Source organism: Neodiprion virginianus, chromosome 6 (assembly GCF_021901495.1).
Source record: "Neodiprion virginianus isolate iyNeoVirg1 chromosome 6, iyNeoVirg1.1, whole genome shotgun sequence".
In the NCBI taxonomy this organism is placed as follows: domain Eukaryota; kingdom Metazoa; phylum Arthropoda; class Insecta; order Hymenoptera; family Diprionidae; genus Neodiprion; species Neodiprion virginianus.
The window spans coordinates 2233129-2253239 of record NC_060882.1 but is presented as its reverse complement, the minus strand read 5'-3'; the positions used below and the strand labels follow the sequence as shown (position 1 = coordinate 2253239).

Here is a 20111-nt window from a genome sequence, read left to right as displayed (position 1 = left end):
ATCGTTCGCCGCACGCAGTCCGGGGCTGACGAGGCGTGGATAAGGGGCACCACATGCTCTCCGGGTAGGTAGTAGAAAATTTTCACTTTCGTCCGAGGAAAGAATCGCTGCATCGAGTTGCAGGAAGATTGGCAGTCATCGTCAAAATCAGTTTTCGGTGACGATAGAAACATTCGATTCCGTACCATTTACCACTCAGGACAAAGCACTTCCGCTCTCCGAATACCTCGATTTATGCAATCTTGCACGCGTGGGACGGTTCGTCTCAAAGGATTGTTGGATGGAAAGATCAAGCGATCCGTACAGCGCTCTGTATAATACATCTAGGTAACCGAGGGGCTTATTAGCGGTTTAAATGGAATTCAGTCAATTCTACCGGGTGCGTAACTCGAGCTGAGATCCTAAGAGTCGTAGTCCAGAGTGGTCCTTGTAGTCACCCAGCCAACGCAACAGGCTAATTGCAAGCACCAGCTACAGGATAATTCGCATATCGTCCAACCAACTCGGACTAAAATTCGTTCCCTCTGATGTACCAGCTGCGCGGTGCGTAGCGACATGCGTTAGTATTCTCGACACGAAGACACGCGTCTTTTCGACCTCCGTTCCTTCAGCAATGATAAAGTGACGTTACGTAAGCCGAGACATCGCGACGGCATGAAAAGCTAGAGAATACGACCACCGGGTAACACAACTTTCGACCCATCCGATACCCCGCAAAGGTGGTTTTGTGTTCACGTACACTGCTGAAGGTTGCGTAAGCTTGGCGTTAATTTTCCTCAACTTTCACTTCCGGTTTCGAATGAAACGTTGATTTTCCGAAAAGCGTTAAGGATACGGACGCTTCGATCGTGGAGGAAGAAAATTATATCATAATCACCGTTTCCTCAGCTAACTACCTAGTCACAACTCCGAGTGGTTATTAAGACGCGACAGATTGAATCACAGTTTTTTTTTTCTTCTCCTTCCTTTTTCAACTCTCGTGGATGAGGGCCAGGTGGCGCAAAAGGATTTTTTACAAATCTAACGGATACAGAGGCAAAAATTGTATTAAATTTTCACTTTTCAGCGAGACCAACACGTGTTTATATGTATATTGAAAATATTTCGCCAAAAAATATAAATGAAACGCTAAATATTCGCGAATAAGCGTTTTAAGGCGGTATTTCTTCGATACGGAGAACCTCCAAGGTGTTCGCAATAATTGGGACGTCAAAATGAGACAACGACCGTAATTTTCAATTCGTCACCGTACGTTTCAATATTACATCTGTGTTTGATCTCCGAGGCTTGGCATATTACGGATGTTGGCGTTAATTAAAATACAATTCGCTTCACTGGTTTATTAAGGCTGCCTTCAGGCGATTACAAGCAGTTTTCGACAGTAATCGAGAGTGACGTAAATTCCGTATTGCTATTTCGTAATACCGGCACTTATTCCGCTCATCAGAACGTACAATTTGAGGTTTTGATAACAACCCGCATTATTCACCGTTCGCCTCGATTTAGTTAACGCAAATTTCGAACAATCTTCACTATAAAGACAACAACGATTCCTTTGTCTTTAAAATTTGTAGAAACTTTCATGTACTAATCGTCTAGCTATAACTACGCACGACTTGCGTATCGACTCGAATCTGAAAATAAATTGCATTGGCGTTTCGTTATATTCCGTGCCCATAAAGCGAAGTCGACACCCTGCGAGCTTTTAGAGTTGAAAACAAAATTTTTTTTTTTTAATCACAACGGACATTTTCATCGAGAGATCCATTCTCGGAGGACTCGTCGCGTATGCGTGTAACGTTTTGGAATTGTTTTTTTTTTTTTTTTTCAAAATTTCCCCACCTCCCATTCGTATAATGGGACGCCGCCGCATAGGTACCCTAATACGGTGAAGTGCCCATTCATTTTTACGGCGTCATGACGAGTAGAGAGGGTTAAAAAATTGGTTTTACGGGTTAAAACCCTAAAGTTCGGATGTCGAGGTATAAAAATGAAACTAAAACGACTCTCCCTGTGCATCCCGCAGCTTCGTACGCTCCTGCGTCACAAGACGCGAATTTAATTAACGCGTCCCGTATCAGAGCGTAACATTCACAGCGTGCGGCGTGCGGCGTCGTCCCGTAAAAGACGAAACAGAATTCTAGGAGTTCGCGGGCCTACGATCGGGATGTCAAAGGGAACGATTCGATGATCGGATATTAAACCATCGAGCACAAAACACCGAGCCGCGTCGTTCCCGATTAATTAGCCTTTCATTATCGGCACAGGCTTGTCGCATTTCTCGACTTCCCGAGACGCGGTTACAAACCGACCGCATCCCCGAGAAGTTTTGCAATTGGCCCGCGGAGACGAGAAGCTCTCGGTGTGTATATCGTCATGCGTCGCGACGGCGGCGTCGACGGCTACGGCGGCGAGCGCGGGGTTCAACTTCGTTATATAGGAGGGCGCCGCGACGCCCTCGCCGTCACTCTCACGCCGACTGCAACGTGCGTGCCGGTTTTTTTTGTGCTTGTGAATCGGGAAGTAAGTAAGAAGGCAGGCGAGTAGCTTTTGTCAAAGCGTCGATCACTGCGGAGGAACGAAGAGATCTGGAAGCCACTGAGATCCGGGAAGAGTGAAGAGTGAGCGCGAGGAGGGTGAGTCTCTCCTTCGGGAAATAACCGCAGGAAATTTCGTCTCATTCGTTATTATAAAATCTCGCGCTTTTTGAGGGATCGAAATAGAAACGCCTTCGCGGCGAAGAAACGATTTCCCTCCCCGACGCAGAGCTTTGACGATTGATACAAGGCTCTCATTTTATTCGCCCTCCACCTACAGCCAATGATCTAGAATTTCACTTGAGACAATAGGTAGATCGAATCGTCCGCTTCTATATCATGTAACACAATACATATATATACATATATATATATATGTATACATATATGTCACGCCCGCCTGCAGCATGAAAGATAATATCGGGATGAGGTGTATAAAAGTGGCGGGGAAAATCTCGCTGTGTATCCGCAACTCCTCCTCGTGTTTGAGGAGAGAACGGATCAAGACGAGGAAAGATTGAGGATTTACGGGGTATAATCTGGGTATTCATTCCAGCCGCGTAGCCGCTCTGTAACCCTGCTTATTTCGTTATTAGCCGCACGTTATTATCGAGGCTTAAGATCACCGGGCGTGGAACAATACCGATGTCAGCCGAAAACTCCCGGCCTTTCCTTAGTCGAGCCTCTTTGACAAGCCGCCTCCTCATCCTTCGAGGCAAAGCGCTCGCGTGCCTGACTTTTTTACTGCCTTTGTACACGCGGATTATGGCTTAGGGGTTGTAGCTTGTTCCGCTTGTAAGGGTATAATAAACTATTCGCAACGAATATGCCGTAACCCGAAACGCGACTCCGGAATTTCCTAAATTACAAATACTTATCTATAAGAATTTTTACAATTATTTCACGTTTTTCGTTTAGAAATCGTAAGACGGGTATAGAAAAAAACTTTTACGGGTGAGATTTTTAGGAAGAAAATTTTGAAAAATGTGTGTCATTCCATCACAAATAATACTTTTGTACGATAATAAGTAGGCGGTTGTATTTTACATGACAGAGAATCGTACCTACGTAGAAAATTGATATTCGTGGCCTGAGCTAGGCGTCTGTTTTCGATTCTATCCCTGCATACCTTGTCCCTTCCCATTCGTCCGAATCGTTCGTAGGCGGAAAAGAAACGCGTTCTTCTTTCTTTATCTTTGAATTTCACGGATCGAACCACAGGAATCAGCTCGATCTTTTATTTCCAAGACTCGAGAAAACGAAGGGAATCTAAGGAAAACCGCGCTAACTTGTTCTTCCTGCTTACAAGTGCAAGATTCCCATCAACGGTATGCTGAGCAAGTATTTTCACCCCTCGTTAATTCAACCCTTCGGAATATCGCGAAACAGCGAAGCGTCACAGCGACTGACATCTCGACTAGCAGACGATGCGAAATTCCGTCCTCTTAGTTTGTGGCAAATTTCTGACGGAGAGTGTATGTGGAAATTTGAAAAGGGGATAGGGATCGGTATGGCGCGTACGCGCGACACGCCGAGCTTTTCTCTGCGCGTGGAAAATTAAATTTACGAAAATTCATTTTGCCAAACATATAACAAACAAACCAGAGACTCGTGTCTCGTTTGCGACGAATATCGGGGATTCCACCGACTGTGGGGTTCTGAAAAATGGCACCATCCGTCAACCGGATCAGCCATTAGTGTGACAGGGAAATTGGTCGCCTAAAATTGCGATTACGTAACAGCTAATTATCAGAGACCTGGCGAATAATTTAACGTTTTTCCTTAATATTCTTCAACGGTTTGAATCATTCAAGTTAAACATGTACTCTGTATATCTTGAAATTAAGGGTCCTTCGCCATTCCCGAATTTCATTAGAAACACAGAAAGAGTAACACATTGAACTTTCAGAGTTTGAATGACCAAATAAATTAAGCTTTCGAAGACGTTAGGAATTAGATAAACGTATGCAGTTGAAAAAACGCTGAACGAAGCGGTGAAAGAAAATGAAAAATCCCAGGCGAACGGACGATAGGAGATACAAAGTGCGTGAAAAATGCCAACAACGTTTTACGATCCAAAAAAGCACAACTGTCGCTAAAATTGTTCTAAAATAAAATTGCGTGAATAAAGAGAGGAAAAGGAAAGGTGAATATTTCTCCGGGAATTTCGACAATATCGCGAGACATGGCGTGCAGGAAGTTTCCGCGGTTGCGTTAACACCTCGAAATTCGTGTTCCTCGGAGAAAATTTTCAGCTGGCAATTCTACCGTTGCCGAAGGATCAGCGTCAGCGACGGACTCTCATCCGTCATCTTGGCGTCGGCTGAGTGACGTTCGTTCGGCAGAGTGGAACGAGTGACGTCCTCCTCGTCGCGACGACGCCTCGCGATTTTCATCCAGCCTCGGCAAGTTTTCGGGACTATTAGAGCCGGGATGACGTCGCGGCTCGATCTCTCGGCTTATTCAATTTCGGGACTAATTCGTAAGCCCCGAGGCGGGGGGTTTGCCACGAAGTTTCCCGGTGATCAACAGCAGCTGTTGTCCGCTCTCCGATCACTGATCACGGAAGATCGACGCTTTGTCACGGCTAAATGGGCGGCTATGCATCCCCGTGAAAAACCAACTCTATGCGGGAAATGCGGACTCGAGAGGAAACGCGGAGTATAACGATAATAAACAGGAGAAAATACGCCGCGTAGATCCTCTCCATCGGCTTGTTCGTAATTTTTATTTTATTACACTGTATATAGGCGGACACCTTACACGTATACGTATACCTTATACGTATCTTCCTGTAACCCCGTTTTATTTCATTGCTCTCTTCCATCGGGGCCCACCACCCGTTATTGTTTCTTGCTTACTTTCTTTCATTTTTTTTTTTTTTTTCTTCACTTCCCTCGATGCACACTTGGCACGGCTTCTTCGATAGCAAAAACACACGCAGGGTATTCCTTTGCAAGAAGTCTCGACTCTCTTTCTCTCTCTTTCTCTCTGGAGTAACGAGATTGTTCAAGCTATTTTTCTTTTTTTTTTTTGTTTTGGTCTATTTTTCTGTACACCAGTTAATTCGCAATGTCTTCGGAGAACTTACCAAGACATTCGGAATACAGGTTCGCTACTATCGGTACGAAATCTTCCGCCTCCCTGAATATCGATATTCTCATTAAACGACAGCGGGTATAAAATTACATAAACCCCGGCGAAACTTGCGTGTAACCAATTTATTGAGAAAAAGTCAACAGTCCTGCCTGATATTTTTCTGACAAGAGAACCAATCACCGGGAAAATCAACAAAACATACCCCAGAAGATTGCCCGAGATATCCGGCCCGTGTGAAACACTCGACGAGGCGAAATCTTGAATAGCCTCATCTTATTCCCCCCGGATTCATTCGCGGTGACTTCAAAACCGAATCCACCCTCTCACGATGCTCAGTTCCTACCGCAAATAATATTTCAACAGAGCTTTTCCGCCGGCCGAGCCACAGCGATTCAGCTACGCGAATCAACGACAAATAAAATGATTTTCGCTTCAATTCGCTCAATCAAAGTGCCTCGTCGCTCTATTCGTCATATATCGTTCGAAAGTGTCGCGCATCGCTGTTTGAACGCTTCGTGCAATTAATCATTCGTAACCGGCACTGACGTTTTCATATCCACCGCACTCGTGTATAATTTTTCCTTATTTGCTGTAACGATTCCACGTTTTCACGTTTCCCATTTTCATTCTTGCGTTATGCGTTACGGGTGTGCGTTCGTAGGTACGTGCCTTGTGTTATATCGCGGGATATACGCGAGTGCAGTCAACTTAATTGGTTTTTCTTCGTACAGATCCAAACAGCTCCGTTGCAACGAGTCGGGGGCCACAAGAGAGTACCGACAAACAAGAAAAGATATTTAAAAAGGGATCCAAAACGAATAGCAATAAAAAATATTTAAAAAAAAAAAACAATTTTTTTCCCGCAGCGTATGCGTCCTCAGGGGAGGTCTACCTCCGTTCACGTAACCTCGGAAGAGCTCTCTATTATATTCTGCTTTACACGCGTCTTTTTACTCTCTTACCCTTTCGTTTCTCTCCTTCCTTCTCCGTCTACTTTTTCATCTCACGATATTTTTCCCAACGTTTCAAAGCCCCGTTGCACACTCAGCAGCCACGCGAGCAACGTTTTCAAAAAGTCACTTCGCTAATTAATTCCTCCTAAACTATCAGTCTCTCTTACAGTTACGTAGGTTTTTCATGTAAAGTCCAAGCGCGTATATCGCCCAAGAAATGGTTTCCCCCAATAATCCACACAATCATTTCCCGCCCAGCGTGCATCGCCCATTATGTCATGATAGCAATCAAACGAGGAATTAGAAAAATGACCTAACCGTTCGGTCCGTTCGTTACTCGCCGCCGGATTTCGCGGGTCGCGCAATAACGCCGTCGGAAACGACGACCAAAGTAATAACAGTAACGACAACAAGAACAGCGGTGGGTGTCCTACTCGGTAATGACAGAGACGATAAACCGAGCGAACCTCGGTTGCATGGCTATACGTACACCCATCCGCGCATAGCTAGATCAGACGTACAGACGTGGCGTAATAAAGGCGTTTCGCGTTTCGCGTTTCTTCCGCGAGTTCCAGCCGGAACGACCGGATCAGCGGGTACGTAAAGGTGTGAAAATTCTCGAGGAGAGTCGGGAAGGAATCTCTCTCTCTCTCTCTCTCTCTCTCTCTCTCTCTCTCTCTGTCTCGCGTCGTTAAATTATCCCGCAGCGTTCGCCCGCTTATACACACCTCCGGGACATTATAATAAGTAAGGCAGATTCCTCCGGCTTGGAAAAGTTATATAAGCGCAGCTTCGTTGAGGATGCAAGCTCCGAGAACTCACCCCAATATCCGGTTAACCTCCACCCCCGTCGCCTCGGCCTCGTGAAATTTCAAGTGCCGGTTGAATCCCCGGCGCAGTTTCGTCCGCGGCATAATTCTCAGCTCGGCCGGTTGTATCTCTCTCATCCATTCAATTGCGACGACAATTTTCAAGCTCCAACGAAAGCGTCGATCAATGAACCGGCAATAACGTTGATTCCGTTTGTTATTGAAAGGTGGTTTTTTAACGGCGGGCCCTTTGAAATCACGAAACACTCGCTCGTTGCGTGCGGAAGGCAGATACCTACGCGATTTCGGATAAACAAGGCAGTAGAACCAATCTTCTTGATTAAACCTCCACCGATGGGTGTGAAGGTGCGGAAGGAAATCGCGGAGAACGAGGTGAAAACAGATATAATATACCTCGAGCTGTTTACGCTTTATACGTGTACATGCGGTGAACGTACATTCTCGACGAATATCGTCAAGATTCGTGTTGTTAGATAAGTACAGGCTACTTACCGTAGATGCATTTTTCTTAATTTACATAGTACGGTGACGAATGCGGCCTCACCTTGTAACTTCACAGCGTGGATACAGCGGCGGGTTAATTGGGAAGAAAATTACGATATGTATGGGATATAATAGTTGGAACGACTCTGTAGCTATCTGAAACTGAACTGAAACTCGTACGAATGTTATTCGACAGGTACGGTATTGTTCTTCGAAAATTGTTTCTCAACCCCTCTAGCAAACGTAAACATACAGCTCCGACCCTCGGTTTGTCCATAAATATTATTGCGCGTTTCGTGTAAGAAGAATCTTTTTCAGGGAAAAAATTCCCTCGTGCACTTTTCGAACACCTAGTTTATTATCGTTATTATTATACTTATTCAACGCCTCGAGTCAATAATTATAAATTCTTCGTCGATCAGACGTTTTTATTCTTCGCTTATACCCAAGTTTCTGATCATGCAAATCTGAGATAAAAAAAAAACTTGAAAAAATAAAAAATGCAATATAAATTAATCCTTAAATTTCCTGCCTCAATCTCGCGAAGTTTGACGCCCAAGGGACCGGCTGGATCTTTCCAGGGATTTTTCCAGGGCCCGAAAGCGAAATCCTTATCTCGGTATCTGCGGAGACGGCGAAGCTTCGCCCCCACCGACTAGGGTGAGGTTCAAGTCACATAATCCGGGGTCCGTCTGGCATCCGAGGTTAATTACCGGGGGTGGAGGGGGTGGTGAGAAGGATGCTGGGCGTAATCTCGCCTCGGCAGGACACCGCCGGCGATTGCGAATAAGAATTGCGAATCGCAAGCGGGGCTCGCTAATCTCGCGAAGCGGCTTCGCGACGCAACGCGCGAATTAAACGCCGCCGCCTGCCAGCCACGAGGCGTCGGGACGCCAAGCGTTGCGGCACCTGTTGCCGACCGTCGTCGAGATTTCCCATTCCGCATTTCGCGCGGCCCGGGGAAATTCGCCACCCTCTCTTCCCCCCCCCCCCCTCCTCTCTCTCTCTCTCTCTCTCTCTCTCTCTCTCGCTCTCTCTCTCTCTCTCGCTCTCTCTCTCTCTCTAGCCTTCCGGTTTTTCGCCCCCGCTAAATTACTCCCGCACGCGGAGATTCCGACCGGACGAAGACGATCCCCCCCTCCTTTCAAACCGGCGGCTCATTTCTCGTTAATTTTTCTCAAGCGAAATCATCGTTTTAATTTTCCACCAACCTTTTTCCGACGCTGACCCATTCCGCTCCCGGAATGTAAATTGCGTCCGAATCCCTGGGCAACCTTGCGCCAGAACTTTCCGCCCCCGCGATTTCTAGCTGTGGAAATAGCGTCGCGACAGAGGAATATTACACTCGGTGATATATCGGACCGTATGCAGGCCGCTGTAGATTATTTATAATGTATCGAAAAACGAGACTATTATAAATTCAAAGTGAAATCTGCACTGCGACGATAAAATTGTATAATCTCGAGCTGGGCTGTATAAAGGAAGAAAAAATTTACTGCCTATATAGCTCGAATGATTATTCCTGAACGCCTATCGTTTTGGAGAGACAATTTTTCATTACCTTCATGGGAAAAAAAAAGGACGAAAAAGAATCTTGGTTGCACCTGGAGTATAAGCGATGAGAAAATGATTATGAGATCGTATTTTTTTCCCCCGGCGATTACGTCGCTTCAAACTTTTGCACCGGTGTAAATGAAATATAATAGAGTAGATCTTCGAGATAAGTATATAATAATTAGTTTACAGTGTCGTATATACGTTGGTTTTATACAATATATACAGGCTACAGGGGGTGTTTTTTCATCGAAAATATCAGATCGGCTCCTTTATATTGTATCGTATTAAAACTGAGGAGCGGCTGGCTCGTTGTGCGAAAACATTAATTAAAAATAAAAAGTTTCCAACGATATTGGGCATTTAATACTCACAACGAAAGTCGATTAGGAATTAGATAGAAAATTGATCCGGGAACATGTTATTTTTTCGCTATATCGACTAAAAATTTTCTCTCCAACCATTCTCACCGCGAATCCTCTTCAGCTCGACGTATTATTCGGTACAAGAAAAGAGAAGCATCCGCTAGACCTTTATCCGAAAACTGTTGTTCGTACGGACGCAATTTCACGATACATCGAGGGAAAGATTTTACCAAAATGTCATCCGAGATGCCGTCTGTAGACCGCAGGGCTGAGCCGAGGACAAATATTCTAGGTATATTTGAGCATATCGTGTGCGTGTATTATACACATCAGCCCACACGAGAATATGCCGAAATGGCATCTCCGCGGATTTGCGATCCTTCGTCGGAATCTTTTCCGTAAATACAGATCGTGGCGTGTATTATATATCTATAATCCGTCCAATTCCCGGGATCACTCTTCTTTCATCAATTTTCTCAATTCCGTTTTCACGTACCGGGTACAGTGATTAAGCCTTAGCGGGAATTACATTACACAGCATCCATCCGTGATGCACGAAGCCATTAATCATCCCTCGCTTATCCCCTGCAACCGGCCGGCGGACGTCTTATCTCCAGGCTTTGCTTATTAGACTCTGCCCATTCACCGATGTCTTCCTCCTACACGTGTTCCTCGCACACACGCCTTGACCCTCCGTGGCTCCAATTTACGCGGGTAAAAGGGAAAAATAGGAAAATTAGGGTCCGTATTACCTCGTCTCTATGCGCCCCGCGGACATATCGCGTCCATAGATCCACTCTTATCAATGGCCAAGATTGATCGTTCGGGGAATTTTCGACGACTTATAAGGTCGCTGCTGCAGACTGAAGTGGGCGATGCATATAGAGGTTTTTTTTCTTTCATCCATTCAGCTCACCGATCCCGTTCTGTCTTCGTACCCTTCATATTTTTCATCCCCCGTTCTCGCGGCTCGTTTTCCTTTTTCGTTCGTTCAAATATCCGAACCATGTATAGGTATCTAAAGTTTCGACGTACTAATCGAATAATCGTTATGCTAAACGGGGAAAGAAGTTAAGGATTAAAGCACGTACGAACGTAATTGATTAGATCAGCATGAATCCACGCTACGCGTCGCGGGTATTATACCTATAGGTACCGTAATATATAATATGGGTACCTGTGATATAATATAATATCCGATAACCCAAATGCGCGACAATAATCTGCATCATGCCCGCACGATATTCTTATACCTTGGGTCAAATACCAACCACGTATATTCGGGTTCAAGTGATACGGTGTAATAAATTTCTTCAAAATTACATTTTTTTACTGTCCTAATATATACCGAGGACGAGGATCGAATTTCCAATAACGACACACTTACACACGGAGCTATGTGTGTAATATACATAAAACGCGGAGTCCTCTCGTTCTCTCATCTGGGAAAATTAAGTGCTACAGGGTCGTAACGTCTGGATGCTCCGACGTGCGACGTACCGCCCTCGTTTCATTTTTCTACTTTCTGATTTTTATACGCAAAGTTTACTTCGGCAACGAGCGGCGAATCGCATTGGCAACAATTAGTATAAAATAGGGAAATTGAAACAATATATTTAGGGGTAACCGCGGTGTTATTTTATTCACCCCGAACGAGGCTGTTGGAATATTTGCAGAGGGTAAGAGCAAAGAGGTTCAAAAACCACTCGAGCGAAAAGTCGTTAAGAAACCACTGCTGCGCGGACGGTGGGCGTCGAGGCTAGATAATTAAATTACTACAGGGGGATTCAATTAACGGGACACCAAATGGGAATGGGTAAACGGCAACGGACTGAAACTCGCTCGCACCTGCCGTCGTAGACCCTGCGTTAAAAACCTCGGAAACATGGCGGAATATTAAGGGTCGCCGGTCGATTTTACGCCTCGAACGTATATAATATACATATTTTTTCTCTCTTCATTCTCGATAAATTCGCTAATGAATTTCGATACATCTTTGCGAATCAATTCTTAGCATAATTATATGAATCCGAATCCGTAGAAATATTTTCTCCGATGAAAACATAGATGTGCGTTGAGATGTTTCGGAAAAAAATAATTTACAATTTTCCACCGTTGCGCAACCCCGGAAAAGTTTGTATTCGGTCAATAGAAATATTCTGTGGAAAGGTGAGCGTTCTACGTTATGTGGAAGATGGCGCGGGGCTCGTTTCATTTTTCCCATTTTTTTGACTTTGCGAAGAAACAAGTTGTAGCACTTCAATTATCATTTCTTTCCTCACATTTATATTCGACCCAAAGATCACGATCCGTATACTAACACAAAAATATGTCATCCCGGGGATCTTATTCTCCTGAATTAAAATTTCACGTATTGAATTAATAACGTAAAAATGGTCGGAAACACTTTTCAAACATCAACTGGGAGACTTAAATTAAAGACATATTAAAACTGTGGTTCTTCTTTGCGACGTAAATCATAAGCAATAAAAAATATTTTATTCACGATACTTCGTAAATTTAAAAAAATTTTATAAAAGTGAAGAATCAACTGAGCGCGATCTTTCATGTAACGTAGAACGCTAATCTTTTGACAGAACCTTTCTTTTAACCTGAGTTAATTTTTTTTCGGGATGTCACCGTGTAAAATGGCAAATAATTTTATTCTGAACACCCTGGTGTGTATATATATGTATATATATATATATATACAAAAACATTTTATAATCGAACAAATTTTAATACGCCAAATTGGTGTTTCAGGTGAAAAATTCAGGGGCAAATAACGATAATCAAACAAGTGAAAAAATGAGGAGCGTCGCGTTGGCGCTGGCGTGTTCCTGCGTCTTGGCCGTTGTGGGTCCGTCCTGGACGATGGAGGAGGCGGCGTCCTCGATGCCGCTTCAACCTTCGTCGGGCAGCATGGCCCTCGACTCGGATTTGGACTCGGAGGGTCTGCAGAGCGGGCCGGAAAAGCGGGTCTACAGTTACGTGTCCGAGTACAAGAGGCTCCCGATCTACAACTTTGGTCTGGGGAAGCGGTGGTCGACGAGCGGCGTCGTCCCCGAGGATAAGGTGAGCGGTTTATTCCTCCTCTGTCGCAACAACTCCCCCTGTAATCGGTAATTCCAGAGAGCACGTCTCTACTCGTTCGGGCTGGGAAAGCGGGCGAGACCTTACAGCTTCGGTCTTGGAAAACGCGGAGAGAGTTACGGAAACCAGGTCAGGATGGAGGACGACTACGAGGAGGAGTTGCGGGAGCCGCTCGACGAGTTCCTCCAGGACAAACGGAGCCGTCTGTACAGCTTCGGTCTTGGAAAAAGAACCGCGGGGGCGGAGGAGCGGGGCGATTTTGGACAGCGGTTCAATTTCGGATTGGGAAAACGACCCAGCGAGGCGGAATTCGGTCGACGGTACAAATTCGGTCTCGGTAAACGGCGGTTCGGCGGGGATGAAGAGGCGGATCAGCGGCAGATCGCCCTCGCCTCTTAGGCCCCGCGATTCTTCGCCTCTTTATCCCCCCCTTGCCCCCTCCGTCTGCACCGCAGTCCCAGAAATCCTCTCTCAAGATCAAATTTTTTTTTACCCCGTGGCCCCCGCAGGTGCGTGTTTTTCTAAAATTCGGATCAAGGTGTCAGTTGGGGAAAGAAGCAGGCGATGGACGGGCGGAGATTTGTTTGTTTTGTCTGGTTCCAACGCCGAAGAGAGACAGAGAGAGAATGAGAGAGAGAGAGAGTGGGAGAAGGGAAGAGAGAATTAGACCGGCCACCACGACGAAGGTCCGTCCCGTCTATCCCACGCGTCCTTACGAACCGCGACTGATCCCTGCGTTTGCGTTGATCCGTTACGTCGTATTCTATGATGCTAATCGAATTAATCATTATCGCCTGTAATGTAATGTACCACGTACATGTTTACCTGTTATGAGTGTATATTGACAGATCGGTTTTGAAAATGCCCGCATATCGTATGTAATTATTATAACATTTGTGTGTTCCCTTCTGCCTTGGCCTGCCCTGCTTTTTGTCTCACGTATATAATATGAGCGCGGGGTCCCGTAAAAGCTCTGAGTGTATAAAAGAATTAATATTAATGAAAAGAACCGTAAACTATACTTGGAGAAATAATAGGTAATATAAATATTAACCTGCGGTGATATGGTTTTCGTTTTGCAACCGCCTGAGGTGGCAGCGAAGAATAAACAACAAGTATTTAACAAACTTAACGAGTAAGCGATCAAGAATTACTTATACCTGTGTATAACCTGTCTGTGAGTAACTAATAAAGCGGCTATCTGTAATCCTCGTGATGATTTCATCGATCGACAATACGATCATTATATACAAGAAATCCGACAATATCATCGTCGCCATCGTATCGTCAACCTTCTGCCCCGTCGTTAAGTGATTTTCGCTCGAAAGTCACTCCACTTTAACGATAGGTGCGTATTAAACCCAGCAATGAACCAGCCCGACACGTGTCATACGTATACAAACACATAGAGACGTGTATGCACGCAGCAGCTGCTGCAGAGTCACTATTTTTCCAATTTGTTATCACCGAGAGAGGCGTACATCGTCTCCCATGGGATCAGACGCGACGACGCCCGTCGTCCGAGGCGAAAAGCGAGGCGGCCGTCAGTCGGTTCGAGAACCAGGATGAACAACGCGGCCGCGACGTATAACGAAAGGTGTAAAATCCGGAAGTGGAGGTTCCCCGGGGGATTATCGTACCTTCCGGTTCTCCTTCTGGTCGTTATTCTCCCTCCGCGATCCTCGGGCATCGAGATAACTTGGAGGCCGGATCTCGACTGGACCACCAAGAGCAACTGGGTAAACGATTTCGTGCCCGAGAATGGAAGCCGCGTCGTTTTCCCCGTCGAGATGCGACTGTCGGTCGGACTTCCGGCCCGAAACGTCGTCCTCGACGTCGCCGGGCTTCAACTGCCACGGGACGGAGGCGTCGCCCTTCCAAAAGCAGGACGACTCACGGTGAGCAATGGTTAGAAATCCGGTCGCGTTCTTCGAATGGGACCCGCCTGCGAAAGCTCGTTCTTTAACGTTCAACTCGACGACGAGCTTTCGGGTTTCGCGGTCGATTTGCGCGGCGGGCGACGAGCCTCGACATAAATGAGAGTAGAAACCCGGGACGACGTAATTAGATTCCTAGCGAAAGCTCAAGCGGTGTTCATGCGGGGTGATTTGGAAGCTCCCCGTGGTCCTCGGCCACTTCGGTGAAGACAAACACTCGTTCTGACCCTGCGGAGAATTTGGTGGGACGTTTATGAGGCTGCGCTCTCGAGAAGGATGTTTCAATTTTGTCTCTACTCAAGTTTTCCCTGCAGCTTTGTTTTTCTAGTTTTTCGTTTTACTTTTTCTCAATCCTCCTCTTCCAATATCCCGTCTAATGCTATATGCAGCGATCGAACGTCGGGGCAACGTCTCCCGGACTCGTCGCAGCGAGGGACGTCGAGTATATTGCCTGGACGTCCAGGTATTTCCTGTAGGCACCGTCACTTGCTGCTCGGCACCGTCGTATTTACCGGCAATCGAAGCCCCACAGGCTCCGGTTCCCGTTGATTAATCACCGGGAATAAAACTGAGGGCACAGATATCTTGTCGCGATTGCATGCTGCAATCTCGTGCAGCTTTACGATTCCCGCTTTCGGTGCTTCGTTCTTTGCATGCAGTTTCTATCTTGTTCATTTGTTAAAACGCGTAATATAACAACCAGGAGGGGGTAAAATTATTGCAAATTTTACGTCTGACGTAACCGAAATTCCAGACTGCTGACTAGTTTTGAGAATAGGTATAAAGTTATTTGATTTTTGTACGAAAAATATTTCTCATCTTTGCGATCGCGAGATAGAATTTCAGACTCAACCCTGCTGGATCGACAATGGATCAGCAGTCCGATAAGGCTGATTTGACAAAGAATCAATTTTCTTTACCACGTAATTACCATCGTTGAAATCACGCAAATATTTTCAAAATTGCTGTGAAAACTTACCTCCGTGTCGAATTGCAACGATTTTATATAGATAAGCGAATCTAATTCCTCGGCAAAAACGGCGGAGTGGAAAACGGAAGGTCCGTTGCTCTGGGCGGATCCGAACAACTGGTCCTCGAAGAGGTCGCTGGCAGCGATTCCTCACCTCGAGCGACTTCCGTGTCAGGATGACGTCGTCGTCCTCCCAGCACCGGACCGCGTCTTCAGCGTCCGAATGCCAAACGCCGAGGGCGTCAAGGTCAAGGGTGTAAGGCTGAGCGGTGACCTGGGAACCATGCCGTCATGGGACTGGAGAGACGCTAAATTTCGGAGCGAGTTCGCCGCGGGACCGGCATCAGTCGAGTGCGTATACCTGCAATTATAAGGACGAAAAGATACAGGCGAAGGAAACTCGGAGGCCGAATTCTCGGCTCTCAGGCTTTCCTCGCAGGTGAAATTATAGACGAACCTGTTCTTGCCATCGTTTTCTTTGGCAGGATAAAATTCTCAGCGTCCGTTGATCGACGGAAGCGATTGTAGAAGGGAAATAAAGTCCGAAGCGAGTCGACGGCAGCCATATTGTTTTTACCCTAGCGTTTCAGTTGTTCCCATTGAAAATAATCTCTGTAATATAATTTTATTTTTTACGTTGCTCTGACCATCAATATTTATTGGACATTGTAAATGCAGGTATAGCGGGTTGAGAAGCTGCACTAATTGTCCTTGCCAGCCGGAAAGAACCGGAAGGGAGATGCTTGAGGAAGTGTGCGAAGTCGTAAAATCAAGCTGCGAGACGATCTGCGACACCCCCATCCGGGTAAATTCCAATTTTCTTTACCTACGCTGCCCGCTTCCGTCAAAGAGCCGACTTACCATTATTTACTCGCATCATCCTCGGCTCTATTCGCTTCATTTTCGACAGATCGAGGGTCACTGCTGCGACTTTTGCGGGGGCCGGGTTAAAGTGACGGACAAGACATCGTTGAATTTGTTGAAGAAGATGGCTGACCAAGGCTTGTCGGGATATGGCAGCAGTTTATCCTGGTACGTCCGTAGTACGTGGGACTCGCGTGGGGAAATTTTGATAGCTGGAAAAGACGGGAAATACTCGTTTAGCCAGATCGACGATGCGATACTCGCCCTCGCCAACGTTCTGAAAGGTTCAAATTTTCTCACCTTTGTTATCGATTTTCCAAATATTGTCAAAATTTCCGTGTAACATGTTTACGGAAAAGTATTTTCCTCACCATGACACCCGAGTCCATTTTCCAGAGCAGGGAATCGAGATCGTCGACACCGAGACGACAGGCTTCGCCCTGACCATGTCAAAAACCGCGACGATTCTGTTGCCCATTTTCGGAACCCTCGTCGTCGTCGTCCTCGTTTTTCTCGTCATCTTCCCCTACTTCGGGTACCCGTTACTCGAGTAAGTACATGCCTGTTCACATAAAATAATACCTGTATGTTGAAGGATTTAGATAAGGTGTATGTATGGGAGAGTTTGCCAAAGAGACACACTCCGTGGTTCAAGACAATGTTCTGTCTGCCACGAGCCAGACTTTCTTTCCTTTGAATCATTTTCCAAGGTTCCAGCATCGGTTTCAAAGAAATTCATTTTCGTTCTTTACCACGTCTTTTTTACCCCGCGGATTATATCTGATGTGATTTTTTTTTCTTCGTGACTGTGATTCAGCTCGGGGTTTAAATTACACATAAAAGAGCGCGTTACGTGTATAAACATAAGTATATTATATATATATATGACCAGAGTGAAAATTTAATCACACAAGAAGAAGAAAGAAATGAGTTTAAAAAAAAAAAAGCAGCCGCGAGAGAGAAAAACCGTAAGAAGTTCACGGTTTTATTGTATACGAATATTCTAGAAAGTTAATAACCGCTCCAATCAATTACAAGTATCAAAAAGTTATAAACTCGAGACGATAAAATTCACAAACGCGCAGAAAACAGAGTCAACGCTCTCGAATGGTATAATTTTTTTCGATTCAACGACCATTCAAAAACCGTTTTCCTATAAATTCTGTCCATCCCACACAAGGACCCTTAAATCAAAATCGCAGAATTTTCGCACCCTTGCACGTCTAGCCGTTGAGTTTCAACGAGGGTCGAAGCCGTGGTCGTGAAAAAGGCCCCGGCGGGGAGAGCCGATCGTGAACGAGTCGATGTAAGGATGAAAAAAAAAGAAAGAAAAACAAAAAGAAAAAAGAAGAAAACTGCCTGCGAAGAGTCGGAAAAGTGGAAGGAAAAACGATTGGCACTCGTCCGTCCGATTGCCGCGAACTCGACTAATTAAACACTCGTACATGGAGGGTAAAACCGAGTCTGCACGTTCGTCCGCGAAGCATAAGAAGAGAGGGTAAAAAACACAGGCGCAAACATGCAAACAGGCAAACATCCGGCACACACAGATGGGCGGATATATACGGCAGAAACGTATCTGAGGGTGGTTATATAACGTGACGGGGAAGGTGGGGGTGGGGGTGGGAAAAAGTAACTCGGGGCCGGGGGTTGGGGGTGGCTCGGTAAGTAAATGAGAAGTCGGCGGGGGGCATCGTCGAGGGGGCGCAAATGAAATGCCTTCTTCGTTCGCTCGACGTCGACGTCGAGGACGACTCGTGCTCGGAATGGGGCAGATAAACTCGGCAGCGCTCTTCGCGTAACACCGCGTGGTGGCAGTAAATGTGGAAAATTACGCCCTCGCCGGTGGGTATATACTTGTAGGTATTACAACTTCGACTTTGGTTGAACGCCCCCTCTTACCGCAAGCATAATTCCCTCCAGCTCGTCCCTGGAACCTGGAATCTCTCTTTTATTCCGATTCTTTTTTTTCCCTCTTTTATTCCGTTTTTTCTCCGCCTTTTCTTTGCTTTTCCTCATCTTCACTTGATCAGCTTTTCCCAGCGGTTACCTTCGGGCGAAAACTGCTGTGATTTGTTTTATTTCGACGATTCTTCGACCGCGGGAGAAGTTTAATAAGATTATAATTTATCCTCACGCGCAGGTATTCGGAAAAATTATCATCGTTGTTGTACACGAATGATCGCCTTTCCTCTGTACCATGAAAGTAAGGAAAAGTTTAGAAATAAATTTTCACAATCGAGGCAGCCGAGTTCCTAGTCTATTAAAATATCGCGGATCATATTTATAATTACGAGGTTGGAGTTGAAGTTTGTACAAACGAAATTTGCTAAATCACAACAAAGCAAAACATAGTTGTACTTTTAAATTCAAGCTCATATCGACATCGTTTCAAGTTTACGAAATAACGATATTTTGCAATGTTCAATTTACTCTAACGTTACTAAAACCAATACCAAAGAGTTGAGCGCAAATCCGAAAATTTAAATGTTAAAATATTTCAAGTCTCCGAATCCCAACGTTGCAAACTTTCGATAAAACCACCAACAAAAAAAAAAAAAAAAAATTGTTTTTAAATCAAGAACCTTTTCAGGATCGTCGAGGACAGTTGGAGCGCAATGCGTGTTCATTTTTCGGAGAACAGAGATGAGGGAATGGCATCGGGAAGCGGAACAAAGCCGAGATTGCATTTTCGATCGTTCAGGTTCGCCCGTTTTCAAAACACGCCCGATTCGAACGTGGAGTTGGCTACAGCCGCGGGAGATATCGTCGCCGAGGACGAAGACGAATACGCCGAGGAGGAGAGCGGAATCGGGAGTAGATTCGCCAACCCGCTTTACCGATCCGGAAAAAAACAAACCGCGGCTTCGCCGAATGTTCAGAGCTTCGCGGCGTTACGGAAAACCCAAGACGCGGAGGATCTTCTCCCTGCGGATGACGAAGTCGACCTCACCCTCGACCCCTAGGCTTTGAAAAGCGGTTTATACCCTTTATATTGCACAGATCAAATCCGCCCACGACCGTCAAAAGCGTCGAGCGTCGCTTTTTGCTTGTGCGCCGAGTGATTTGCCTCGAGAAACTGCTGGGACTTGTTTCTGTTTGAGAAGAAAAAGAATAAAAATTGAAACTGGTTTTAAAATAGGTACTTTCCTGCATTTCGCTGTTTTGACTTATTCTTAGTTTCCGGGCTATAAATTTCCCTAATTAGGACTGTAATTACTCTATGAAATATGGATATAACTTTCCTCTAGTTTCTATGTTTAAGAATACAAAACTTTGGCTCTGTTTTGTAATGCTGAGAATTCAGGTTTCAATTAGTTTTACAGCCTCTCTCAGGGTAACGCGACACCAACGTTATAAGATACGAGGTCTGCGGGGTTCTGTTGTGTTTAGTAAATAAATTTGAAACACAAGACGAGGTAGATG

The 20111-nt window shown here is 45.4% G+C and overlaps 1 protein-coding gene across 1 annotated transcript; it reads left to right on the top strand.

The window, feature by feature from the left end:
• Positions 1–2473: 2473 nt before the first annotated feature.
• Positions 2474–19751, top strand: LOC124307240 (uncharacterized). The gene is made up of 9 exons (XM_046768752.1): positions 2474–2636; positions 12585–12896; positions 12954–13310; positions 14342–14812; positions 15862–16172; positions 16500–16626; positions 16732–16969; positions 17082–17235; positions 19279–19751. The coding sequence occupies exons 2-9, from the start codon at positions 12630–12632 to the stop codon at positions 19649–19651; spliced, it is 2298 nt and encodes a 765-aa protein (XP_046624708.1). The 5' UTR covers positions 2474–2636; positions 12585–12629; the 3' UTR covers positions 19652–19751.
• The last annotated feature ends 360 nt before the right edge of the window (positions 19752–20111 follow it).

Coding starts and splice junctions, on each gene's coding strand:
- LOC124307240 (XM_046768752.1), top strand. CDS start 12,630: ATGAGGAGCGTCGCGTTGGCGCTGGCGTGTTCCTGCGTCTTGGCCGTT. Junction 14,813..15,861: donor CAAAAGCAGGACGACTCACG/GTGAGCAATGGT, acceptor GATTTTATATAG/ATAAGCGAATCTAATTCCTC. Junction 17,236..19,278: donor TTCGGGTACCCGTTACTCGA/GTAAGTACATGC, acceptor GAACCTTTTCAG/GATCGTCGAGGACAGTTGGA.